This window comes from Petromyzon marinus, chromosome 22 (assembly GCF_048934315.1).
Source record: "Petromyzon marinus isolate PM22_M1 ecotype Great Lakes invasive population chromosome 22, UKy_Petmar_22M1.pri1.0, whole genome shotgun sequence".
NCBI classification, from domain to species: domain Eukaryota; kingdom Metazoa; phylum Chordata; class Hyperoartia; order Petromyzontiformes; family Petromyzontidae; genus Petromyzon; species Petromyzon marinus.
In genome coordinates, this window is record NC_133688.1 from 7,737,979 (window position 1) to 7,765,375 (window position 27,397).

Consider the following 27,397-nt stretch of genomic DNA (forward strand, 5'->3'; position numbering starts at 1 on the left):
ACGCTGAGCACGGGGGAGGGGGCGGGTAGGTGGAGGGGGATCGCTCCCCGCGTGACGTCACGAGCCACCCCTTTGCGCCCCACGTGGCGTGACACGGCCAATAAGAGCGCGCGACGTGAGGCTGTCTGGGCTCGCGCTGCGTCACGCGCTCCTTTCCCAGCGACACGCGGAGGAGACAGCGGAGACACAGCCGTGCCGTGAGTAGTGTGGTGGGTGAGAGACAGCCGTGCCGTGAGTAGTGTGGTGGGTGAGAGACAGCCGTGCCGTGAGTAGTGTGGTGGGTGAGAGACAGCCGTGCCGTGAGTAGTGTGGTGGGTGAGAGACAGCCGTGCCGTGAGTAGTGTGGTGGGTGAGAGACACAGCCGTGCCGTGAGTAGTGTGGTGGGTGAGAGACACAGCCGTGCCGTGAGTAGTGTGGTGGGTGAGAGACAGCCGTGCCGTGAGTAGTGTGGTGGGTGAGAGACACAGCCGGGCCGTGAGTAGTGTGGGGGTGAGAGAGACACAGCCGGGCCGTGAGTAGTGTGGTGGGTGAGAGACAGCCGTGCCGTGAGTAGTGTGGTGGGTGAGAGACAGCCGTGCCGTGAGTAGTGTGGGGGGTGAGACACAGCCGTGCCGTGAGTAGTGTGGGGGGTGAGACACAGCCGGGCCGTGAGTTGTGTGGGGGGTGAGACACAGCCGGGCCGTGAGTAGTGTGGGGGTGAGAGACAGCCGTGCCGTGAGTAGTGTGGTGGGTGAGAGACAGCCGTGCCGTGAGTAGTGTGGGGGTGAGAGAGACACAGCCGGGCCGTGAGTAGTGTGGTGGGTGAGAGACAGCCGTGCCGTGAGTAGTGTGGTGGGTGAGACAGCCGTGCCGTGAGTAGTGTGGTGGGTGAGAGCCAGCCGTGCCGTGAGTAGTGTGGTGGGTGAGAGACACAGCCGGGCCGTGAGTAGTGTGGGGGTGAGAGGGACACAGCCGGGCCGTGAGTAGTGTGGTGGGTGAGAGACAGCCGTGCCGTGAGTAGTGTGGTGGGTGAGAGACAGCCGTGCCGTGAGTAGTGTGGTGGGTGAGAGACAGCCGTGCCGTGAGTAGTGTGGTGGGTGAGAGACAGCCGTGCCGTGAGTAGTGTGGTGGGTGAGAGACACAGCCGGGCCGTGAGTAGTGTGGTGGGTGAGAGACAGCCGTGCCGTGAGTAGTGTGGGGGGTGAGAGGCAGCCGTGCCGTGAGTAGTGTGGGGGGTGAGACAGCCGTGCCGTGAGTAGTGTGGGGGGTGAGACACAGCCGTGCCGTGAGTAGTGTGGGGGGTGAGACACAGCCGGGCCGTGCCGTGAGTAGTGTGGGGGGTGAGACACAGCCGTGCCGTGAGTAGTGTGGGGGGTGAGACACAGCCGGGCCGTGAGTTGTGTGGGGGGTTAGACACAGCCGGGCCGTGAGTAGTGTGGGGGGTGAGAGACAGTCACAGCCGGGCCGTGAGTAGTGTGGGGGTGAGAGACACAGCCAGGCCGTGAGTAGTGTGGGGGTGAGAGACACAGCTAGGCCGTGAGTAGTGTGGGGGTGAGAGACACGGCCGGGCCGTGAGTAGTGTGGGGGGGAGCAGCCAGGCCGTGAGTAGTGTTGGGGGGGGCACAGAGACACAGTCGGGTCGTGATTAGTTCGGGGTGGGGGGAGACACAGACACAGCCAGGCCGTGAGTGGTGGGGTGAGACACGAGGAGGACGAGTGGAGACACGTGGCGCTGTCACTGGGGGGCCGGGAGGCGGTGTAGTCCCCCCCCCCCCTGGACCTCGGGTGTGTCGCCGCGCTGTGAAGCTTGTGGGGGGTGTGCTGTGTGGGTGTGGTGCTCGGTGCGAGCCTCGCAGTTGCGAGTCTTCGTGGGACTCGGCTGTGAGTGCCGCGTGAGTCTGAAATCCTCGTTCGTGAGGGAGAGACTCACAAGTGGCGCATGAGTTTGCGTGTGAAGGCAGCTGGCGTGTTCGCTCGTCGCACGGGCCTAGTGGGCTCGTCGAGACGTCCAGTCACACGCCACGTACAGTTGCTACTAAGCAGACGGGAAGGCTCTTGCTTACGTGTGCCTCTTGCTCTTAACTGGCCCGTCTGCCAATTTACCAGCTGCGTAAATGTACGAGGGCACACTGAGGACCGGTCTCGACCCGAGACTGGCGATCATTTAGCAGAGGCAGTAGTAGGCCTGGTACACGGATCGTGTCGAGTTTATTTGATTTAAATGTTTCTTACAAGCGTGACCTGGATCACCAAAATGAAAGCGAAGACACTAAAGTACTGTACAGTAATGGACAAATACAATGGGGAGCAAAACAACTGCAATGAGACATCGAAAATGTTGCGCAAACAGAAATCCCTCCATAATTCCCCTCGAGGACTGTTTCAGAGCAACACTCAAGGTGTCGGCGACGCATTCGCCACGAGCGACCACGGGAAGAGGGTCAACGGATTGAAATGTCCACGTGCGTTCTCCCTCTGCGTGCTGAGCAGGCTGTACACATGCATCTGCTGATTGTAAGTGTAGGATAGGCCTAGTACTATAGCAATCACTAGTTGATTATGGCTGGGGTAGGCCGAGTTCTAGACACTCGTTGATTATGGATGGACCAGGACTAGTACTGGTTCATGATTACCAGTCGGCCAGCCAGTCGCTGAACACGCTCCTGAGCAGAAGAGAACACAGCCTCAGGGGGCTCTCTGGTTCGTCCACCTCTCACGTCGGATTGGAAGCCACCAATATTTTGTTAATGCGCAGAAAACGGGACGTCAGGCAGTCACGTGTGCCCTGTCATCCACCAGATGGGGGTAGGGGGGCAGCTTGAGTCAATTGGGGGGCAGTCGGATATCTTTGCCAGGTGATGATTGCACTGGGAGATCATGGCCTTACATCTGCTCGGACAAGCTTAGTTTTACACTGACTGTAAGAGTAAAATTTAATTTACGGACAGATGTTGAGCGATTATTATACAAATACAGAAAAAGGGTCCTTGATTTCGATTTAAAGCGTTCGTGACTGCAGGGATTCATCTTCTTGGTTCTTTCGGTAAAGTCACGTAGAGTGGAAACAAAATAATAAAGATGATAATAAAACATAACGTAAAATTATCACGACGTTTCGGCCACAACACAAGCAGCCTTCTTCAGGTGAATGAACAGGACTGTCCAGAAGACAGCGCTCGACTGAACATTGCCAAGCATGGATCGCGTCTTTTAAGCTGTGTGGGCGGAATTAACATGAATTAGCATGTTACCCAGCACTACCACCGGATCGCAGGAGGGTGGAGGCTGGGCGGAAAGAAAGGGAAGGTAAAAGAGCAGCCAAGGTGCGCTGCTGTGTTGCGTTGTAACCTCTGTTATAAACTGGACTACTATGCAGTACAATGTTATACCTTCCAATCTAAACTACATGGTATAATATCATATCCATAGACAAAATTCCACCTTTGAATTATACAATGCGTTACTATACACTACCCTATACTTTAGACTATAAAGTATTATACTTATAACATTACACTGTCTTATTCTATCAACCCTACTATATACCAGAATACTGTATATTCACTATACAATTACGATACTATATTTTGCTTTATGAATTATGTTAAACATTACAATGTTATATCACATGCTATAAACCATACCATTGACCAACGTGTGAAAGGTAAAAAGAGGCATTACCAGCGAATGGACTGCAGTCTGAAGATCACCGTAAAATACAATCCGTTAAGAACCGAAATGGTTTATAACAACTTTCCAATGGTTACTAAGCCAGAATCCATCTTCTCGGTTGAAATTGTCTCTGTATATGTGGATGGCCTCATGAACGAATCTCTCATGGTAGCTGGATGGCTTGCAGAGAACCTCTGTCTTGGAGAAGTCAATGTCATGTGAGCCCACTGAATTATAACAGTGATCTGCCACGGCTGAGGAGTTAGTCTTACCGTGTTTCAAGTCTGCTTTATGTTCGCGGATGCGGTCCGAGATATGTCGTTTGGTTTCTCCAATGTAGCTGCTACCACAGAGACAACTTAGTTTGTAAACGCCCGGGTACTGTATGTCTGGAACCACACCTTCGTCCCATCGTCTCCACTATCAAATCCCCCACCTACAAACTGGCTCGTTTTCTGATATCCTACGACCTTTCACTGGAAAAACCACCTCTGCGGTACTAAACTCTACTCACCTGGTATCGACAATCAAGGGTATTTCACTGCCCCCAGATGACTGACTTGTCGGCTTTGATGAGGTTTCCTTATTCACCAAAGTTCCTGTACTTCTTTGGTTCTGTCGGTAAAGTGATGTAGAATGAGAATAAAATAATAAAATAACACAATAAACTTCTCACGACGTTTCGGCCACAACGCAAAGCGACCGTCTTCAGGTGAAAGGAACAGGCCTGTCGGGACGACAGAGCTTCAATGAACAATGTTAAGATCCCATGCGACTTTTAAGCTGGTTGGGAGAAGTGAGGCACCTTGACAAAAGGGGGTTTGCATATCAAATAGCTGAGGGATTAGCTTGTGACTGGTCACAGAAATGGATGTTAAAGTAAAGGCCTACACATCCACAGAGGCACCTCGTACATGGACGCCAAAGGGGGCTGCAACAACTCAACTGTCATACAGTAAACCGATGTGAAAAACCAAATTCTAAATCACATCAATATAATAAATGTACTCAATATATTCTTCAATAAGCTGAGCTATTAACATTAACTGGGTATACACTACACTATAATGAATACCATATAGTAAACCAATAAAAACTAAAATATAAACTACCTCAATGTTATATCACAATGTTATATGGTGAAAAAACGGGTGGATTCTTACCTTCCACTTCAGCACCACGGACAGTTACGAGCCCCGTTCAGACGGACGAGTCCATCCATGGTCGGAGCGGAGGAGGAAGGAGGGGAGAAACAGCTGTGAGGCGCTGTTATACTCCATGTTATAAACTATACCATTAATCGTGGTGTGAGAGGTATTAAGAGTCAGTGCCAGCGAAAGAGCTGCTGTCTGAAGGTCCTCGTAAAATACAATTAATTAAGAACCGAAATGGTTTAAAACATCTTTCCAATGGTTACTAAGCCAGAATCCATCTTCTCGGTTGAAATTGTCTCTGTATATGTGGATGGCCTCATGAACGAATCTCATGGTGAACTCAACCACGTACACCAGGCTCTCGGAGCTAATGGTTACTCCGACTACACAATCCGCACGTCTGCATCACGCGTTGAAGATGAATCCTTGCAGTCACGAAAGCTTTAAATCGAAAAGTTCCTGTTCTTGACACCATCGCAATCATTGAAGACTTGGTTCATCAAGGACTGCATATTGATGTACCCCCCCCCCCCTGCTGAGACACTGCTTAACCAACATACTTCACCTGGAATGGAACTTTTTACAAACTGAGGGCACCCCAATGGGCTCCCCCCCCCTCCGGTGGTAGCTAACGTGTTCATGGAGAAATTTGAAACTGACGCCATCCAGACTGCCACTCTATGCCCGACCTTGTGGAAGAGGTACATGGATGACACTTTTGTCATCTGGCCACATGGCCGGCCTGCTCTCGACCAATTCTTCGACCTCATCAATTCCACACACCCAGCCATCAGATTTACCATGGAAGTCGAAAAAGATGGCAAGCTACCCTTTTTGGATGTACTAATTAAAAGGAGACCTGATGGTTCAATGAGCCATTCTGTCTACAGGAAAGCTACCCATAAAGATGCTTACTTAAAACCGGATTCCCACCACCATCCATCCCAGAAGAACTCCCTCATCAAGACTCTATACCATAGAGCCCAATGCATTTCCGACCAGGAACACATTGCCATTGAACTCAAGCACGTACACCAAGCTCTCAAGGCTAATGGTTACTCCGACTACACAATCCGCAAAGCCATCACTCCAACCATGAAAAAGGATCCTCTTGAGGAGCCATTCAAAACCATCACCTTGCCCTACATTGCGGGGGCCACGAAAAAATATCTCCAAAATCCTGAATAAACACAAGATCCAGGTCCGATTCAACACAGTACATAAAATCCGTGATCTGGTTCCATCTGTAAAAGATGTGGTTCCAGACATACAGTACCCGGGCATTTACAAACTAAGTTGCCTCTGTGGTAGCAGCTACATTGGAGAAACCAAACGACATATCTCGGACCGCATCCGTGAACATAAAGCAGACTTGAAACACGGTAGGACTAACTCAGCCGTGGCAGATCACTGTTATAATTCAGTGGGCTCACATGACATTGACTTCTTCAAGACAGAGGTTCTCTGCAAGCCATCCGGCTACCATGAGAGATTCGTTCATGAGGCCATCCACATATACAAACACAGAGACAATTTCAACCGAGAAGATGGATTCTGGCTTAGTAACCATTGGAAAGATGTTATAAACCATTTCGGTTCTTAACTGATTGTATTTTACGGTGACCTTCAGACTACAGTCCATTCGCTGGCACTGCCTAGTAGTACCTATCACACGTCAGTCAATAGTATAGTTTATAGCATTTGTATCATAATAAATAGTATAACAGTGTAATGTTTAACATAATTCATAAGGCAATATATAGTATTGTAATTGTATAGTGAATAAACAGTATTCTGGTATATAGTAGGGTTGATAGAATAAGACAGTGTAATGTTACAAGTCTAAAACTTTATAGTCTAAAGTATAGGGTAGTGTATAGTAACGCATTGTATAATTCAAAGGTGGAATTTTGTCTATGGATATGATATTATACCATGTAGTTTAGATTGGAAGGTATATTGTACTGCATAGTAGTCCAGTTTATAACAGAGTTACAACGCAACAAAGGACACAGCAGCGCACCTTGGCTGCTCTTTTACCTTCTTTCCGCCCAGCCTCCACCCTCCTCTGATCCGGTGGTGGTGCTGGGTAACATGCTAGTTCATATGTTAATTCCGCCCACACAGCTTAAAAGACGCGATCCATGCTTGGCAATGTTCATTCGAGCGCTGTCTTCTGGACAGTCCTGTTCATTCACCTGAAGAAGGCTGCTTGTGTTGTGGCTGAAACGTCGTGAGAATTTTATTTTATTATGTTTTATTATTATCTTTATTATTTTGTTTCCACTCTACGTGCCTTTACCGAAAGAACCAAGAAGAGGGTCCTTGATGTTAATTGCAATATGTAGGTAAGTTCTAAAGAATCGACAGCTAGGCATCACATTGTGATTTTAGATGGGAGAGTAGCCAAAGACTGGTTTGAAGAGATGAAATTCCAGGTGTTAACAGGGAAAGCTGCTACTGCTTCTCAACGCGTGATGCAGACGTGGCCCTGAATGGGCTCTGTGGTGGTTCAGTGAAACTAAAACTACAAGCTATTTTTTTTTATTTTACCAGGTAAGGCCTACTGAGCTATATAGCTCGTTTTCAGAAGTGACCTGGTCACAATTGATGGCTCAACGAAGTGGCTGATCATGTGGAAATTTATAGCAGCCACATACTCTGAACGCAGAGTATACAGGCGTCAGGGTCGGGATAGAACCGACAACCTGTATACCAGGCGAGGCAGTTAGCATCTCGCCACCGCGACGCCCCCAATGTCTGAAGACCACAATCAGATATGTAAATGACCAGCGAAACCCATCTTAACAAACACATCTGAAGTGTCGTTTGAAATATAAATACTGCACGCAACATGTAGCATGATTGCAGAGTTTCTTGTTTAAGCACAGAAAATGGATGTTATTTATCTCCGATTTATCTTGACCTATCCCAGCCCTTAATACTTTGAAGAAACATTGTCAAAGATTGCTCCCTGACCTCAGCCTGGCACCCAGGGTAGAGATTCAGCGCATCGTGACGAACACAACGCATTATAACAAACGCAGTGACGAACAACCACCGTGTTGTTGCGCATGATGGCAACAATACGTTCGGGCCCTAAATGCCAATATTGAGATTTGCTAGCCCATGACCAGAGGATTTCAGGAGAGCGTTGATTTTTTCTGCTCCATTGAAGGAGTGCAGAATCCAGTGGTTTACTATATGGGCAGTTGTTTGGGTTGCATGGCCACGATTTAAATGTTTTTACCAGGTAAGGCCTACTGAGCTATATCGCTATTTTTCAGAAGCAACCTGGCTAGAAACTATAGCTCAAGTGGCTTATATCACTTTAAAATTTATAGCAACCAAATATTCTGAACGCACGTTGATTCTAAATATTAAGGGAAAAATCCAAAGGACCAGGAGAAAAATCCACGTGACCACGGGGAGAACATGCAAACTCCAATCACCACACAAACACGACAATTGTGATTGCAGGGAACGTTAAATGTATGTTTTCGTACCCATTGCAATGATTCAATACTATGAACCATTAATTCGGGAAGGGCCATTGCCCAAAACATCACCTATTATATTTTTCCTTTGAAGGCCACAGTGTTATTGATTAATGCAATTAGGGCTTTTTCATATGATCCATATCTGTTTTTGTTTTGGGCCACGTGGTATTTGTGATTACAGGAACACCTTATATAGTCCGTGTGCCCTGACCAGATGTCTCGCTTGTGCCAGCTGGGGGGCCCATCACTTTTGTGGTTCCATTTTTTCTGTCGCCAAGGAATGTGAATTATGTTGTAACCATTTGAAATGAGTGTGGTTATAGAATTATTTCATTATCTTTATAGTGACATCGCTGGATGTCATCGTGCTGGGTGCAGTGCCAGCCCTAGAGAGGCACGGCGTGCGGTGTAGTGACATCGCAGATATCACAATGGTGTGGGTGTAGTACCGCCCCTAGAGGGGCCTGGTGAACGCTAGATGGTACCATGGTTTGCGTGCAGTGCCGACCCTACAGGACAGGGTGTGTGGGTGCCGGCCGAAGGATGGGGTTATGTTAGGCCATGACACTGGTTGACCCAGGAGGACATGTGATCAGTTAAGTTGACAAAGGGGCGCCAAGAGGGGGCTAGGGGTGGTCACGTGATTGGGACCCAGAGCCTTCCCGAGGAGCCAGCCACGCCACAGAATATAAGCTGGGTCCCGAGAGGGACCAGGGTTGTTCATCCTGGAAGAAACCCTTCATCTACATTCTCCATTCAACGAGTCTCCAACACGTGGACCCGGGCCGAAGTTGTTGGTCCCGGTCCGTAATAGCAGTTACGTTGTAACTAGTGTAGTTAGCCTGGTGGTCACCACCATAGGTTGTTATTCTGTTAAGGGGAAAGTTACCCCGTGTGTTGGAATTGAATAAAAGTGTTGCCTCCAAGTCTACGTCTGTGACTCGGTTGAACCCATTACATCTTTATACATTGATACGATTTTTTAAATGTTGGCACCTAAGTACCAATGTTTACTTGGGCTCGTAGACTTCACAGATTCCTGTTGACAGCCTGGTTTAGATGATTGCCAGTGTGAATGGGAGCAGTGGCTGACCGGCTCTGGTTTAGCAGGCTCGTTTATTTGGTCCGCATGCTGCAAACACGCCTCTCAACCAGCAGTAGATTGAGAAGATGATTTAAATAAAATCGGTATTAATGAGTGCTTATTAAATGTGTATGTAAGTGTATGTATGCGTGCGTGGCAGTGTCGCGTGTGTAATGACGTGCATAGGCATGTGCTGGGTTTTCCCACCTACCTTCCCGGTGCCTCGCGTAACGAACGCACAACTGTCGAAGCTATATTTAACATCTAGGCCACCCGACATTACAAGCCCAGCTGTTAGCTGTTGATGTCCTCTTTCAGCTGATTGCACAGTGGGGCACAGAGCATCACGTCTCTGTAACCACATTTATAACGGAGCCGCAGGTTTAACCAAGTTTTTTGGTGACTATGTTAGCAGTGGTTCATGCGCCCCGATGAAAACTCACCACGGTGAGCAAAATTTTACCTCATCTCTCTGGCCTCTCCACCTGCCATTGCCCATGTCACCTATCTTACCTATAAACGTCATTCTTTGTCTGTCCGTCTGCGTACGCGCGCTTACGAGGGATTTGGCTCTCAAACGGGTGGGATTTACTTTTTGAATTAAAGCTTTCGTGACTGCAGGGATTTATATTCTTGGTTCTTTCGGTAAAGTCACGTAGAAGGGAAACAAAATAATAAAAATATATAAAACAATGGGTTTACGTCAAAAATCATTTGCCAGGCAGTACGCCCTAAGCCCCGCGGCGGGAGTAGGCTATTCCATTTTCCCATCCGTAAACTTTGAAGTAGAAAAATTAACGATTGAGTGTGATTTTTATTTAATTATTTCCCGGCCCCGCTCAAGCTGCCGGGGGTTGCCCCTGGCAACGCGCGCGCGTCATCGGTGGAGGGGGATTTCTCCTTCGCGTTCAAAATGCAAAAAAAATACACGCAACGCTGAGGTAATTTAATCAAAGTGTAATGTCCTCTTCTCTCTCCTCCCCCCCACCCTAATGTGTGCACTTACTATTATAGGGTCGGTAGATACTAATATTATAACGCTTGGATAGTATTATTGTAGTGCAGGAGGGGGGGGGGGGGGGGTAGCGGCCCAGCCCCCAGCCTCGGCCGGCTGGGCAATCTAGGTGAAGCCGGGGGCTTTGCATGGGACTAGGCCTCACCACGGCACTCTGTCAGTCGAGTAGTTTATGCTATAGAGTCGATATATACTGCTATAGAGTCGACATGTACTACTGTAGTGATAGCAGGTACCACCACAGTCAGTATGCACTACTCTAATCATAGCAGTACCACCACAGTCAGTATCCACTGCTGTAATCATCGGTACCACCACAGTATGCACTGCTCTAATTATAGCAGGTGCCACCACAGTATCCACTGCAGTAGTGAAAGCAAGTACCACCACAGTTGGTATGCACTCCTGTAGTCATAGCAGGTACCAACACAGTCGGTATGCACTGCTGTAGTCATAGCAGGTACCAACACAGTATGCACTGCTGTTGTGAAAGCAGGTACCACCACAGTCACTATGCACTGCTGTAGGCATAGGTTCCACCACAGAGTATGCACTGCTGTAGTGAAATCAGGTACCACCAAAGTCGGTATGCACTGCTGTAGGTGCCACCTCCACAGAGCTGTACGAGAAAATCCAAACCTCGACGTCAACTTTTCTGATGTCATCTTCAAACAGGCCCTCATCCTCCTTGAGGACAAACTGCACTCTATTGGTGGAAAAGACCTCACGTCTATGGAACTACCAACCCCCCTTCAGGGACAACATGCATGCCCTTGCTTAAGAGATCCTATGTGAAATATCCTATGATGGTTTATAGCTTCTGTAATTTATTGAGGAAAATGAACCAAAGCTGATGGATGCACAAAGAGAAGCCTACAAGAAAATCTTGGAAGACATTGAGACTAAAAATGGAGGCATTTTTTTTCCTTGATGCACCTGGTGGTACTGGGAAGACCTTTGTTCTCAACCTGCTCCTCGCTAAGCTTTGCCAGAGGGAGAAAATTGCTCTAGCTGTGGCATCATCGAGGATTGGTGTGTAAGTCGGTGTGTGTGAGTCTGTGTGTGTCTTTTTCGCCCAGGCAACGCCGGGTACTTCCCGCTAGTATCATATAACTAGCTTGTTTGCTCTTCTAAGGGCAGGTGTATATTGCAGTAAATCTGAATTATTCAATAGAAAAATGTTCAGCTCATTATTAATGAGGAGGGGGGGGTTGCCCCATGTGGGGTGACGTCACACGCTCATTATTGAGGGGAGGGGTGCGGCATGTGGAGTGATGTCACCCCCTCATGGTTATTGGGGAGGGGTGCGGCATATTGAGTGCGCGACCTTGTGCGTTAGTGTAAATTTCCACGCGGACATGAATATTAATGAGGGGGGACCTCTTTTGCAGTGACGTCACGCATGGAGGTAGCACTGCTGCGTAGATTTATTGTTTACCGTCACTTTCTGTAAAGAAACGTCAAATTTGAAGTCACTTTGCGTAATCAATTATTTAATTCAGGTCGACCTTTGCGTTTAGTGTAAAAATCCACCCTTAATGACCATGAGCGGGTGATGTCACTCCACATGGGGCAACCCCCCCCCCCCTCATTAATAATCATGAGCTGATGAATATTTCAGATTTACTGCAAAATACACCCGTCCTTGGACCAGCAAACAAGCTAGTTATATAAATTTTCCTTTTAAGTTTTTGATCAATGTGATTTTTTTTGTTTCACTATGGCCAAACGGAAAATGAGTCTTACAAGGGAGGTTTATGATTTTTTTCAAATAAATATCCACTGCGTGTAAATGAAGCTTAAAGGCCTGGTTTAAGTACATCTACATTTAACAACATATGCATAGGTGGCAGCATTGTATGCACAAAGCTCTTGACCTTATCCAGACCACTGGCTCAAAAAGAACTGACAAAATGGCTGCACATGCAGTGCTTTTGAGCTGGTGATCTGGATACTTTTGAGAGTATACGTGCAATGCGGCACACGTGTATGGCATGTGCCTGTGATTCGGTGCGTGGAAGGCACTGGTTGCTGGATCCTCATTCATATCTATGAAACTATACTCATACTCTTTGGTTCTTTCGGTAAAGTCACGTAGGTAGAAAAAATAATAGATCACGACGTTTTGATCGCCACACAAGCAACCATCATCAGGTGTGAAACAAACAGCAGGAGGACTGCTGTCGTCGGAGAAAATCCCATCCTACCTACCTATGTCAGCTGTTATTTCTGACTCTGTGTGTGTCTCTTTCTGTCTCCCTCTCATCATGTGTACTTCTTGCTCTTGGGGGTTTTTTGTTCCTGTTGCCCGGCTCTGACATTGACATGCTAATAGTCTCATTAGCATGCCTCCGGTGGCTGGGCCGTATCACATTGACATGCTAATCTCTCACATTTACGTACAAATTCCTTCTCTAGCTCCGCCCACTTACCCTTGGGTTGGGCCCACCGAAATCCTCTGTCAACTCTTGTTGCAGCAGCTCTTTCTCCTACGACAGCAGTCCTCCTGCTGTGTTTGTTTCACACCTGATGACGGTTGCTTGTGTTGCGATTGAAACGTCGTGATCTATTATGTTTTCTACCTATGTGACTTTACCGAAAGAACCGAAGAGTGTCGATTCCTGCAGTCACGAAAGCTTCAAATCAAATTCTATGAAACTGAAACCTTCTGGGCTGCCAGGTGACCAGGAGATGGAAGTACAACATGGGTTGTAAACCCACCTGTGCGTGGGTGGGGGGGGTTCTCTGGGCATATCGGTTCCTTCCCACTTCAATTCATGAATATAATTCACGAGTCATCCCAATTTATGATGCTACCAACAGAGTCTTGAGGTACGGTCGGAGATTTCTGTGGAGATATACAAGCGAGGTTCAGTGCCCCAGCCCTGGTGTTTCATGTTTGAGTGCTCCAGAGGTGTAGTTACTATAGGGATAGACGGCAGTGTTTTTATTAACCTGTTGTGTCCCGTAAAATGCTTCCGAATCCACAATTTCATGCCACTGCTGCTGTGAGGTATGGCTGTGTGGTATCAGGGCTGAAGTGTCCCTTCAGGTATTGGAGCAAGTGCACTGTCAAAACAACATTAAAGCTGCAGTCTGTTCTGGTTTTACTCTGCTTGGACATTGTCCAACACAGCACTTTCTTACTGTTTCTGCGCCGTGACTTTTGTGCATCGTCCCCTCCACTCCCTATCCGCCCCGCACAGCCACACCGAGACTGCCTCTGCTGTGTTCCACTGCTTTTCGTGCTGGCCTGGCGACTTCTCCTTCTCTGTGTGGGTTCAGGTTGGGCTACGTGTGTAGGATAGGCAGACCTGCTTGAGCTGTGTGGTGTGGTGGATCAGTCTTGTAGATTGGCATGATTACTGCTGAACATGTGATGCTGAGTGCATTTTCATTCCCCTTGCTGTGCACGATGGAGGATGAAGATCCGGAGGCATCCGCTGCTGCTCGACGCGACCTGGATGGATAAGTATAAATACGATGATTCAGAAAAGATGTGGGAAGAGGAAAAAGCGTGTGGGCGTCTGGCTGTATTTGTGGGTTTAACTCGTACCAACACGCAGCCGGACGGTGAACACGGCGCAATCGACATTCTCGCTAAAGTAGCTACTTCCGTCCAAAAGAAAGAGACCTCGCTGTTTGGCTCGGCGTCTAATAATGACGCGGCAGTACCTAGTGAAGACCACAAGAAGAAACGCAAGCAAAACAATAAAAATCGCCTGCGTGGTAAAATGGTGGACAGTGCAAAATGGCTCCCTCCAGTTGTCATCGCTCGGTTTGAGACCGTCTGGCTCGACAGCTGGAGGTACCACGATGCAGAGTGCCACTTTGAGCTGTATAAAAAAAGAATGGCCTGCCGGCTTGCGGGTGAAGATATCTCCAGGCCTCGAACAGTTCCCCTCCGGCCCATCTTGGCTGACGATGGTTCGCAAGCTGTGGTAGACGACCTGGATAATATCTCGCCACCAAGACGTCCCGAAGGCTTTTCGGGCACTTTGAGCATTGACACCAACATGGCGGACACCCAGCCATACCCTGCGCGTGCAATGATACCAGGAATTGTGGAGGCAGTCAGTTTCTGGGTGGACAAGTTTATGTACGAGAAAGCGGAAGTGGCTTTTTATGTTCAGAAGTACGTGGAGCATGAGCGTGTGCACGAAGTCAAGAGTGGCTCTCCTGATGGTAAAAAACCTCGCAGTTCCCCCGTGCAGACACCAAAAGCAGCTGCCGGTGAACACCATGATGCTGCAAAATATGCGGCTTTGGAAAACATCTGGTTGCAAAATGCACAGTACCATGATGCCGAGGTGCGTTACTATGAGAGGGAAGCAACTGAACACTTGAAGGCTTGGCAGAGAGCACAGGCTTCAGTTGGTGGTGCTAAAACGAAGAAGTCCAAACGACAGAAGCAAATCAAGGCATCCAAACGGGCAACGAATGAAATGGATTTCGTTCCAAAGCCATTTTCAGTTCAAATAAGAGGGTCTGCATTCAAAGGAGTGATCTGTGAAGGTTCAGATTCGATCTCACTGAATCGGAAGACTCTTGGTGGTGCAAAAAAAAAGTTTATTGGTAGCGTCCCCCTCCAGCTGCAGACATCTCCATGTGGCGTCGCTGCATCCCATCAGGGCCTCGGTGTCGCCACCACAACCACCACGACCACCACGATGCCCCCGGCGCAGCAGCAGCCGCCGTATGTCATTGTAGTCGCTGAACTTGGCCAGGCCGAGTGAACACCCATGCAGAACATGTGTGTACACACTAAATCCTGATTAGCAGCGATGTAATATCGGAAAAACCTAGTGTAAGACCTCTTTTTATATAGTGACTATCTGATATGTTTTGTCCTAAATTTTCTAAGATTTTTCTTTGTCATTTGTAGGTGTGTGCGAACTTTGACGAAACGGTTACATTTGTTTTCTTTGTTTTGTGGCGTTGATGCTCCATTGAGTTGTGCGTGCGTCATCGCTTGGAGCATGCTTGTCATCCCCAAATGTGTCGATGTGCGCATCGTGAGGGTTCCGTCTTGCGTTTTAGTTTTCCTTTTACTGCGTACTCATTTTACATGATCGGGTTTACAAATAGTTAACTTGCCTTGAGTAAAATGGTCATCCTTGTTTTGCACGTATGGATGGATATTGATCTTTGTTTGTGTGCTGCGTGACAGAACCATGGCAGCCGTTCCACAACTACAAGAAAGCGTTTGGGTGGACAAGTTCCGTTATGATGACGCGGAATGCCAGTACCAGCAGCAGCTAGCCTCGCAGAGCAACCAGGTAGAGTAGTGTGCTGGCCTCATGATCAGGGCTGCTGCAACGGCTCTGTCACCGATTGCACACTTGTTATCACAGCGTCGTGTTGGTGACCCACGAGCCCTTCTAGTCTTGTCATCTAACCCCTTAAGGGTAAGGAAAGATCTATCCCAAGACGATGCGTCTCCAGCCGCAGTGATCCCGTCTGCGGACGTTTTAACAGCCAATCGTGAGACCTTTAGTTCGTGCCAATCCAAACGTCAGATTCTGTAAAGTCTTGCCGACTGTCCATAATCACTGCCCAGCCTTTGCAGGCTATGAAAAGGTACTTGCATTTGGTGAGAATTTATGCAGCCATCCATTAAAACCAAAGGGAAAATAGTAAACATTTTCCCAACGCTGTGAGTTGGTGGCCAAAATGACAACATGGCCACGCATCCGTTTCTTTGGGGCTGGTGGTCTGCACAAGGCTAAGAGCTTTTGTATTTGCGATGCTGCACACTTTGGTGTGGTGTTTAGAGCTATATTAGGTAAGGTCGGACAAGAATACATGCTTACTCCAAAATTATTCACAGCGACAATTAGAATTTTTTCCCAAAAATTATAGAAACGTGGACATATACATTGATAAAATGTTAACCATCTTGCATTGCTAATGACTGTCCGTTCACAAGCAATGTAAAGTGACTGGAGGGGATGATGGACTAATTTACTACAGCCAGCCACCCATCGTTTGCGTGTCGCCGAGATGATTCTATCGCTTTACTCGTCCTCTGTGCTGATGTATACAGTTTTAGTTAACTTGTAATTTGCAGTTTACATTTTGCGTACGTTGGGTAAGTTTTGGCATTTCAACACTGAACAAGTAGGGCCATTGCTGAGTGAATTAAAATTTAAAACTGCGTCATGCAACTGGTACCCGGCATTAAAATTTGGTTTTGTTTTGGTCAGGATGCCGAATCAAGCGGAATTCTGCAAGACATTCAGAGAGCAAGGAATAACATCCAGAAGTCTCTGGCTGGGGTTAGTGAATAACTGACCCACGGTAACCTAGTTTGCTAATCATTTCCCGTGCCCTAGGGGCCTTGAGAATCAGCTGGTGTCGTCGTTTGTGTTGGTGATTGGCAGGGCCATCCACCTTCAGATGACTGACCTAATATTTGTGGGGTGTTTGATTTTTACTTTTTGTAAATTCAGTTTTATTTGGCTTTGTTACTGTATGTGTTTCTGGTGGTTATACTTTAAAAGGTTTTCCCATAGGATGATCATTTTTAATCTAAAACTGTCATTTTCCTTCTCGATCCTGATGGGTTTTGGAGCATGTCGGTGGCATGCGTGTGTGCGGTGGGGGGCAAAGGGGGGGGTGAGAGGGTCACGGGAGTGCGGGCTGTCTCGCAGCAGGCTCTGCAGGCAGCACCCGAGGGGGGCGAGCTGCTTCCTCGACTCAAGGCGGTGGAGCAGGAAAATCGGGAGCTGAAGAAACGTGGGTGGTTTTCCTTTTGTCGGCTAGATTTAACAACACGCATCGATGCGGTTCATGTGCAAAACCTCATCCTACAGCCTTGTCCAAGACCGCCAGCTCAAAAGGAATGGAATGTGTGGCCATGCTGTCCAAACCGGTAGGTCAAATGAGTTGAGAAAATATTGGGACTCATCAGTACAGTCCTGTACAGTCATTAATGCTCACTGCTGCCCTCTGGCCCTGGAAACCTGGTACTTGGAAAGTGCTTTTACCTCTACGCTATGGGGACCGATATCCACATTTTTCAACTCTTAAAATTGTTGGTCTAAAGAAATGACAAAATGGCCACATGTTCCGTTTTATTGAGATGGTGATCTGGATAAGGCTGAGTGCTTCTGTACATGTAATCCATAACTGTGTGTTTTTAAATGTATTTGTTTTCCGGCCTGCACTTTTTTCTCATTAACTGATGTGTCGCAAGGTTCAGCACCTGCTGTAACTGGTGCTCTGTAAGTTAGCAGTCTTGTCATTTGTGATTACAGAGGAAAGTGCATCTCTCACTCAGTTGGGTTCCTCCGTTTCAGTCAGTTCACAAACTTCGCCTCAGACGATGCACAATTGCGTCTGTTTTGACGTGCACAATCGTGTTGCTATTTTATACTCGACAGCCACATTCACACGGTTGTGGTTTTCGGACTCGCCAGCTGGCCAGTTCAAACAGAGCTGGGGAGAGCAGGGGGGAGGGGTTATTTCCACAGCCACGTTGCAGGAACCAAACTGTTCAATTGGCTCCCATCTGCTCTTAATGGGAATGTTTTAAGACCTTGGAACCACATCCTATTCAAGAGCGGCATTGTCTTTCAATTTAACAAAGTTCTAGCTCTTGCAAAGAGTGAGAAATGTCATTTGGGTTCTTGTTAGATTCAAGGGCTTGACTTGAGAAATTGTTTAATCAAACGCTTGTTGACAAAATAAATAATTGGCCAACACGCCACCTTCCCATATCTGTCCCTCTGTGTAAAAATGAAAATATTTTTTCACATTCAATCCGCAACACGGCCTCCCTGGGAGTGCATAATTACAGCAGCATTGGTTCAACATTCATTGTCTCCTCAGTAGTCAGGGCTTGGATGAACCACTGCTTGAGAACTGGCAGATTTTTGTCGGCAAGGGCCCCGTTCTGTATTAAATGCATATAGAGATGATGGTTGCTGCAATATGTAATCTCTGCTCTGTTTACAGATTTGCAAGTTCTGCAGCAGGCTCTGTCCCGTGTGGAGGCCCGGCTATCGACGTTGGAGAAGGGATCTGCAGGGAACCCACCCGTTGCTACTGCCTGCAAGCTAGCGCAGGTGACTCCACAGTGTCGCAGCTCCGGGTGTTGTTTGGAGTAATTGGCTGCGATTTAAATTTCCACGCGATAAGCCACTTCGTGGAGCTATCATTTTGTGCCCAGGTCACTTCTGAAAAAGAGCTATATAGCTCATTGGGCCTTGCCTGGTAAAATAAAATATTTAAATAGTTTTAGTAATCTAGTTTGGCACTGAAGGGTCTGGATTCAATTTCCCTACACGCTACACTAGAGTATGGGCCAACCTCTACCACAGCAGCGTGGGGCCTCCTCCACCGGTTCGGTGCTCGCACAGTGCACAAAGATCTTGACTTTTGAACTGCACATGCATCATCACAATTCGTGTAGCTTAGACATGCAGTCTAATAAACTACGGGCATAACTCTGTACGTTTGGTTTGCGTTTTAGAAAACCTGAACATAATGCAGAACATCGTATTGTACAACTGCGTTGCACATCGTGTTGGTGGAGGGGTGACTGGGAGGGTGGGGGTGGGATGAAGGGGTGACCTGGGAGGGTGGGGGTGGAATTGAGGGGTGACTGGGAGGGGGTGGGGGAGGGGCATGGTGGAACGTACAGTGGTTAGAACTATGCGGCTTGGCTTGTAAACGTAATAACGAAATTAACTGAAAAGAAAGTCTTTTTTTATGATGAACATAAGAACGAATCGTCATGAATTTAATTAACTTGCATCGGATGCATCTGTATAATGGAAGCCACGTAATGAACATTACACGTGTGTGCAACTGCGGGTGCATTTATCGCAAAAAGATGCTACATGCCGTCCGCTTAAGTGGATGTAAAATATCCTGTGACGCGATTCGCAAGGAGTAGGCCATGGTGCCAGCATCAAAAGTGAAACTTTCCCAAATTTTGAAAAATTACGTGCAAATGGCTTGATTATAATTTATACTTAGCAATCATCGCCCATGACTGCGAAAACTTGGCAGGGCCCTCAAGAAAAAGAGTCGAGACTCAGAGGCTTTCCTGGGTAAACGTGCACACATTGGTAATAATACATTTTTTTTCTAGTCGGTCATCGAACGAAAGGAATTGTCATCATTTAGAGAATCCTGAGTGGGGAAAAAACAGGGACCTATGGTATTTGACCTAAGACGTAGGCTTTCGCGACCATTATCATCCATAATCGAGGTTTTTGGGTTAGATCGCGTAAATATATTAATGTGTCTTTACAACACGCCACCACCCGACCTAGTAAGGGTTGTAACGTAAACAGACCATGCCAATTCGTCACTCGTACAGCACACCGATGTGTTGGAGAGCCAAGCCACAACATTTACAAACTGAGTACGACGTTTCACCAGTAATTACAACTAGCTGCATCAGGCGACAGCCAGATTTTTGGAGAAGTATTCCTGTTTCGTTCCTTATATAGAGGCGTACATGTGTTTACTACCCTTCTGTGTTCTTGCACAATGATGGGGGGGGGGATTACTGAGGCAACGTACATTATGCATGTGCGCTATGTGAGCCCTTTGAACTTGTCCTTCCTATCTATTGTGTTTATGAAAATAGCCCTACCTATGGTAATCCCTATTGAAAGTATGCTGCCCTTTGTAGGCATGCATTTAAATAATGTATTATTTGATGATTCGCTTCCACGCAGCACTAAGACGGTAGCTAGCCGAACGGTTCAAGTTATTTTGATTTCTTTCAATTTCCAAAAGATTATCTAATTAGTCTTGGCCAGTAGTAGCTAATGTTGCACAAAACTTCAACATTATCAAATCAATTGAGTGTCCTTGTTGGCACGTGTATTCTGATACTGCTGACAGTTCATTTAAATAATTTAATATTTCTCTGTTCTTTTAGTTTCGTGCTAATCATTCGTCCTGTTTGCCCAACATAGCATTTACCACACGTGCAGTTAATCCTGTAAACACCCTCTATTGATAGCTTCGGTAATACACCTTTTGTACCAGATATTAAATTCTGTATTTTATGTACCGTGCCAAATCTGACTCGGATGTTTTGTTTTTCCAAACATCTGGCAAGTTTATGGTGTTTTGATCGTTTTAATTACTTGGGCAGTTTCAATGCTCTTGTTATTTGGTTTTGGTATTCAATGCCCTGTTGATTTGTGCATCATTGTAACCGTTCATTTGCAGCGCTGCTTTAACATGTTGAATATCACTTCACAGACTGTCCCCATCTGACACTTTCTTAGTTCGATGAATGAGCATCTTGATAAGAGCAGATTTCTGTGCGGGGTGATGGGTTGACTCTGCATGCAGATAGGCGTCAGTATTGCATTTTCTTTCGGTAAACACTTTTATTTTACTATTTCTTCCCCATCCGAGCAGAATATCCAGAAATTGTCGAGTTCTGTCAGCTTCCACTTCGATGGTGAACTGGATGGTTGGGTTTTGCGAGTTGAGATGATTTAGAAATGCGTTCAGTGTATCTTTGCCGTGTGGCCAAACCACCAATGTGTCATCCACATATCTAAACCAAGCAGATGGTTTTAGTGTGCTTGAAGCTATTGCTTTTGTTTCAAAATCTTCCATGTACAAATTCGCTATCACAGGAGACAAAGGAGAGCCCATTGCTGCTCCATCCTTTTGTTTATAGAAGTCACCTTGCCACAAGAAGAAGTTAATATTTGTTTTTGGTACTTTGCTGTTCTCTAATTTTGGCAACCTTGTGCCTAGTCATCTCAGCTTGATAAGGGAGATGCCTACCTGCTGATTCGACTTCAGCAATGATCTCATTGACAGGGATTGTACGTGGGGCAACAGCAAAGTTAAGACCTATAGACAGGGCTGAAACCATATTGCTAGTCATGTTGATAACCGTTTTGTTTGAAATGTTCATTTTTAGTTGAGAGTTGTTTGTTATTCTTGCAAATGTGTTAATTTGGGTAGTGTTAGTTTTGTTAAATACATTATTAGCTGATTGCTGTGTAATTGTAATTGCCAAAAACAAATTTACTTCAGTGAAGCAAAAGCCTTAAGATAATTAAGAGCAAATAAAGATATCCAAATTCTTGCTGCTGATAAGGGCCTATCGACTTGTGATGCCCCGTGAGGACTATGATAATAAACTCAAAGATTTACTCGTTGAAGGTACCTACCTTAAAATTAAACGAGACCCAACCAGCACCTTGGAACGAAAAACAGCGGCAATCATTGCCAAGTCATCAATTTCCAAGGAAGAGCAATACCTGATCAAACCAAGGGCATCAAAACCACCAAGACTTTATGGGCTACCAAAATTTCACAAACCTGATGTCCCATTAAGACCCATAGTTGTACGTGGCTCTGCCACGTACGTGGCTCTGCCACGTACGTTACGAAACAAATACAGCCCTACATTGGTAGGACCTCTTCATTCATCACTCTGAACATCTCGTAAATATATTTAAAGATATTAAGCTTAATCCTAATGATATTATTGTAAGTTTTGTGTGACTTGTCTGTTCACGAGGGTTCCGGTCAACGAGTCAATTAAATTACTCCACTGGTAACGAACAACGGTTTAGCCAAAGATATCCCAAGACGAGCTGAACACTGTCTAAAGAACACCTACTTATTGTGGCAATGTGACGTCTATAGAGAAAAGGATGGAGCAGCAATGGGCTCTCCTTTGTCTCCTGTGATAGCGAATTTGTACATGGAAGATTTTGAAACAAAAGCAATATCTTCAAGCACACTAAAACCATCTGCTTGGTTTAGATATGTGGATGACACATTGGTGGTCTGGCCACACGGCAAAGACACTGAACGCATTTCTAAATCATAACAACTTGCAAAACCCATCCATCCAGTTCACCATGGAAGTGGAAACTGACAAAACGCTACCATTTCTGGATGTTCTGCTCGGACGGGGTAGAAATGGTAAAATAACACTGTTTACTGAAAGAAAATTTATACTGATGCCTATCTGAATGCAGAATCACACCATCACCCCACATAGAAATCTGCTCTTATCAAGATGCTCATTCATTGAGCTTACAAAGTGTCAGATGGGGACAGTCTGAGAAGTGAAATTCAACATGTTAAAAAAGTGCTGCAAATGAACGGTTACAATGATGCACACATCAACAGGGCATTGAATACCAAACCCAAATCAAATAACAAGAGCATTGAAACTGCCCAAGTAATTAAAACGATCAAAACACCATAAACTTGCCAGATGTTTGGAAAAACAAAACATCCGAGTCAGATTTGGCACGGTACATAAAATACAGAATTGTATATCTGGTACAAAAGGTGTATGACCGAAACTATCAACAGAAGGTGTGTACAGGATTAACTGAAAGTGTGGTAAATGTGATGTTGGGCAAACAGGACGAATGATCAGCACGAGACTAAAAGAACATCAGAGAAATATACAATTCTCCCAAGTGCAACTGTCAGCAGTAGCAGAACACGCGTGCCAACAAGGACACTCAATTGATTTTGATAATGTTGAAGTTTTGTGCAAAACTAGCTACTACTGGCCAAAACTAATTAGAATCTATCGAAATTGAAAGTAATCAAAATAATTTTAACAGTTCGGATAGCTCTACCGTCTTAGTGCTGCGTGGAAGCAAATAATCAAATAATACATTTACATGCATGCCTACAAAGGGCAGCATACTTCAATAGGGATTACCGTTGGTAGGGCTATTTTGATAAACAATATACAGGAAGGACAATTTCAAAGGGCTCGCATAATGCACATGCATAATGTATGTTGCCTCAGTAACCCCCCCCCCCCCCCCACAGTGTGCAAGAGCCTAGAAGGGTGGTCAACACATCTATGCCTCTATTTTAGGAACGAAACAGACTTCTCCACAAATCTGGCTGTCGCCTGATGAAGCTAGTTGTAATTACTGGTGAAACCTCGTACTCGGTTTGTAAATGTTGTGGCTTGGCTCTCCAACACACCGGTGTGCTGTACGAGTGACGAATTGGCATGTTCTGTTTACGTGACAACCCTTACTAGTTGGCTGTCGGGTGGTGGCAGGTTTTAACGACACATATGCTTTGGGTCTTTCGGTAAAGCCACGTGGATAGAAAAAATAATAAAAATATCACGACGTTTCGAAGGCAACACAAGCAATCGTCATCAGGTGAAAAAATATCGAGCTGCTGAGGCAGGATGTTATAAAGGTTTGAGATGGGTGTAGTCCAAGCGTCATAAACAAAGTGGGCGGGGCTAGTGATGAAATTTGCATGTAAATGTAAGATCTGAGAGCCGAGCTACCTCCACGACGACGAGGTGGCCATTGCATTGTGAGAGATAGCATGTCAATGTAAGGTCGTAGAGCCACCACCACTTCATGGAAAATGAGCAACGGTGGCTGTTAGTGAGACATTTAACCTGTTAATGTAACACCAGAGAGTCGAAAATAACTACTAAACATCACAATTATATATTTACGCGATCTAACCCAAAAACCTCTATTATAGGTATTTGACCTTTACAGAAAAAATATCGCATTTTGCTTAGCCCCAGCAATGGTTACCAAATGGCATGGAGTGGTTTTCTTCCTGGCAAATAGTGCTGTGCTCCACTGTGTAATGGGGGTGGCATTATTTGAGAGAGATGGAGACTGCCCGAAGCAGGCCACTATAATGACGTTGTGCTCTGTGTGCCATGCAGGTGAAGGCGGTGGAAGAAGTGAATGGTAACGCAAAAGAAGAAGACGACGATATTGATCTGTTTGGAAGTGATGAAGATGACGGGGAGGCAGAGAAGCTTCGTGAAGAGCGGGTCAAGGCCTACTCTGAGAAGAAAGCTAAGAAGCCTGTGCTGATAGCCAAGTCTTCGATCGTCCTGGATGTCAAGCCTGTACGTGACGGTTTCCTGGTTGGCGTTTGTGGCTGAGTGGAGGAGTTTGCTCATATGCATGCTCGTTGAACATTTTTTTTCACCTCGTGTGACCACTCTCGCATGACGGCCCATGCTCAACCAATCCAATTTCAAAGAAAATGTAATTTGGATTAATTGGGGTTACATTGGAGGGTGCGTAACGCTGTATAACTAATGACGAGGATGCGGTGATGTGGGTCGTGGGTTTTTGTGGAATAAGCATGGATTTGTGGCCACCTTTTTGAACTTGCACCCACTGCCGTGATCCAAACCATTTGATGCTGCTGCAGTGGCGCACAAGCACGAATTACAACAACAAAAACGCAATACATTAATCAACACTCGCCTTAAAAGCTAAAAATATGCACAATAGGTGACGTTTCAGGCAGTGGGTCATTCATAGCTGATGAGCTACAAAAAGTATTAAGGGCCATTACCCGAAAACGTTGCCTATTGTATACCTTTTTTACTTTTAAGGTCAGTGTTATTGATTAATGTATTGCATTTTTTTGTTATTCGTTCAGGCAGTGGGCCATTCTCTTCATAGTTGACGAGCTAATGAAGAGAAGTGTCATTTCCAGAAACGTTGCCTTATGTATATTCTTCGTTTATTTTTGTAAAGTCCCTGCGGTGTTAGCGACGCACAGTTGATGCGGGCCCCCCCCATGTCCACGAATGTGATGCCGTTGCTGTGCGCATGCCGGCAGTGGGATGACGAGACCGACATGGCCGAGCTGGAGGCAAAGGTGCGATCGGTGTCGATGGACGGGCTGCTTTGGGGTGCCTCCAAGCTGCTGCCCGTCGGCTACGGCATCAAGAAGCTGCAGATCCAGTGCGTGGTGGAGGACGACAAGGTTGGCACGGACATCTTGGAGGAGGAGATCACCAAGTTCGAGGACCACGTATGTAGCTGGACGGGCGGCTTTCCCCTCGTGCACCACGGCTGCAACCGCTCTGGTGGGCGGCTTTCTCCGCGCGCACCATGGCTGCACCCGCTCCGGCCGCCCTACACCATTCCAGTCGAATCTGTCGAACTTATGGAAAATACGGCTGATTGGTGAAAGACTCTTTGTAGTGCAGTTGCAATGCTTTATTAAATAATTCTCGATTTGTTTTTATTCTGCAGGTCCAGAGCGTGGATGTTGCTGCATTTAACAAGATTTAACTCCCACCGCACATCGAGTACTCTTATTAAACGATGATGAATAAAGCTCTCCGTACTTGCTTTGTTGTGGATTTCATTGAATTGAATGCATTCACTAATGGCTACTCGAGCACACGGCGCATATCACAGAATTGCTCAACACTGCCGTGACGGTAGTGTTCACAAAACGCGTGCCAAATAGGTGACACCAAATAATCATGAGGATATAGCAACAAGCTGGGCAGGCAATACGCCTCCATATCTGTCCCACGTAAAAATTTAAATATTTTTTTACATATCCCATCAGCCAATACAGCCTCCTATGAGTACATATTTCAACACTGTTGAATGAACACAAGCAAACTCCAGACCAGTGTCTATTCATTGTCCCATCAGCAGGCCAGGTTTGTATCAATGCTGATTAACTGGCAGATGTTTATGGGCAAGGACCCTCTTTGGGTCCTATTTCGATACAATACTGTATAATAGCCAATTCTACATAAGTGGGCAATGGCTCTTTAGAAATAATTGTAGACCACCGATATACAAAACTGCCAATGTTGTTGAATCTGCAATACACATTGGCCTTTGTGCTGATGCACTGGATTGGGCAGCGGTGGTGTCGGGGTTGAGTGCCGGAATGAGTGGGCAGGAGTGGTACACCCTGGGCATGTTAAGGTGGTGAATCCTGGACCTCGCGAGATACCGGCGGCAGCGCCGTGCATCAAACCCAGTGGGCACCTCCTGGGTTGTCCAGGTCAACAAAAAGATGGTTGGCAACACCAGCTGTCATCCCCGCTGCGGTATACTGTACTAGATTTGCTTTTGTCGACCAGGCTCTTGCAAAGGCCTCCACCTCGTCACTTGAGTTCTTCTCACTTCCTAGGCGTTTATTGTCAAAGCACGTGCTCGCATCCGATTCACAGGTCTCGAGCAAGACACGTTCATCAAATCAAGTGGCACAAAACATGGGCTGACGGAGGAGGTGTGGGCACCCACGTTTATTTTGTCATCGAAGTGGTGTCATAAGCTTGACTTGGGCGCTGCTGCAGCCGTGTCAGTGAGGGACTTCGCCGTTGGGTACAGAGTTGATACCACTGGGCGAAAAGCAAGGGACTGCCACGCGTGCTCCTCGGTGAGAAAGAGGATGAAGATTTGTGATGGAGCTCCCAGTTGCTTTGGAGCGCCTCACGCAATGAGACGTAAATTAAAGGCGTGATTCTACAACCGGGCTAGAGACGTGAGGTGGAATACAAAACAATCACCCACCAATGTTTACTATGCAATGCATCCTATTTTCTTTGGAGACATTACCAGAGGTGTCACTCTAGGTATGCCAAACACTGTAGAGGTGTCACTAGCGGAGTTACTATGGGTGTCACGAGTTGTCACTCGATGTGTCGCTCACTATATAGAGGTGTTACTGTTTAGATGTGTCACTATGTAGAGGTGTCGCTATGTTTAGGTGTTGCTAGAGGTGTGACTAGAGGTGTCACTATAGACGTGTCATTGTGTAAAGGTGTTATGGTGTAGAGGTGTCAGTGTGTAGAGGTGTCACAAGAGGTGTCGGTAGAGGTGTCACTGTGTAGAAGTATCACTGTAGAGTTGTCACTGTGTAGAGGTGTCACTGTATAGAGGTGTCACTGTAGAGGTGTCGCTATGTAGAGGTGTCAGAGGTATTACTGTGTCGAGGCGTCACTGTAGAGGTGTCACAAGAGGTGTCACTAGATATGTTACTAGAGGTGTCACGAGGTGTCGGTAGAGGTGTCACTGTGTAGAAGTGTCACTGTAGAGTTGTCACTAGAGGTGTCACAAGGTGTCACTAGAGGTGTCACTGTAGAGGTGTCACAAGAGGTGTCACTGTGTAGAGGTGTCACAAGGTGTCACTAGAGGTGTCACTGTAGAGGTGTCGCTATGTAGAGGTGCCAGAGGTATTACTGTGTCGAGGCGTCACTGTAGA

At 46.5% G+C, this 27,397-nt stretch overlaps 1 protein-coding gene across 19 annotated transcripts; it reads left to right on the forward strand.

Moving 5' to 3' along the window:
• Positions 1-66: 66 nt before the first annotated feature.
• EEF1D (eukaryotic translation elongation factor 1 delta) lies at positions 67-25,517 on the forward strand. Of its 19 annotated transcripts, none has more exons than XM_032959145.2 (8): positions 67-197; positions 15,576-15,684; positions 16,612-16,683; positions 17,059-17,143; positions 18,365-18,474; positions 24,084-24,272; positions 25,001-25,195; positions 25,420-25,517. In XM_032959145.2, exons 2-8 carry the CDS (start codon positions 15,580-15,582, stop codon positions 25,456-25,458), a joined length of 795 nt encoding a protein of 264 aa, XP_032815036.1. In that variant the 5' UTR covers positions 67-197; positions 15,576-15,579; the 3' UTR covers positions 25,459-25,517. The 19 variants fall into 19 exon arrangements, with proteins under 19 accessions (XP_032815036.1, XP_032815038.1, XP_032815039.1 ...); XM_032959147.2 differs by having other exon boundaries at positions 68-197; positions 17,062-17,143; XM_032959154.2 differs by having other exon boundaries at positions 156-209; positions 17,062-17,143.
• Positions 25,518-27,397: the final 1,880 nt, after the last annotated feature.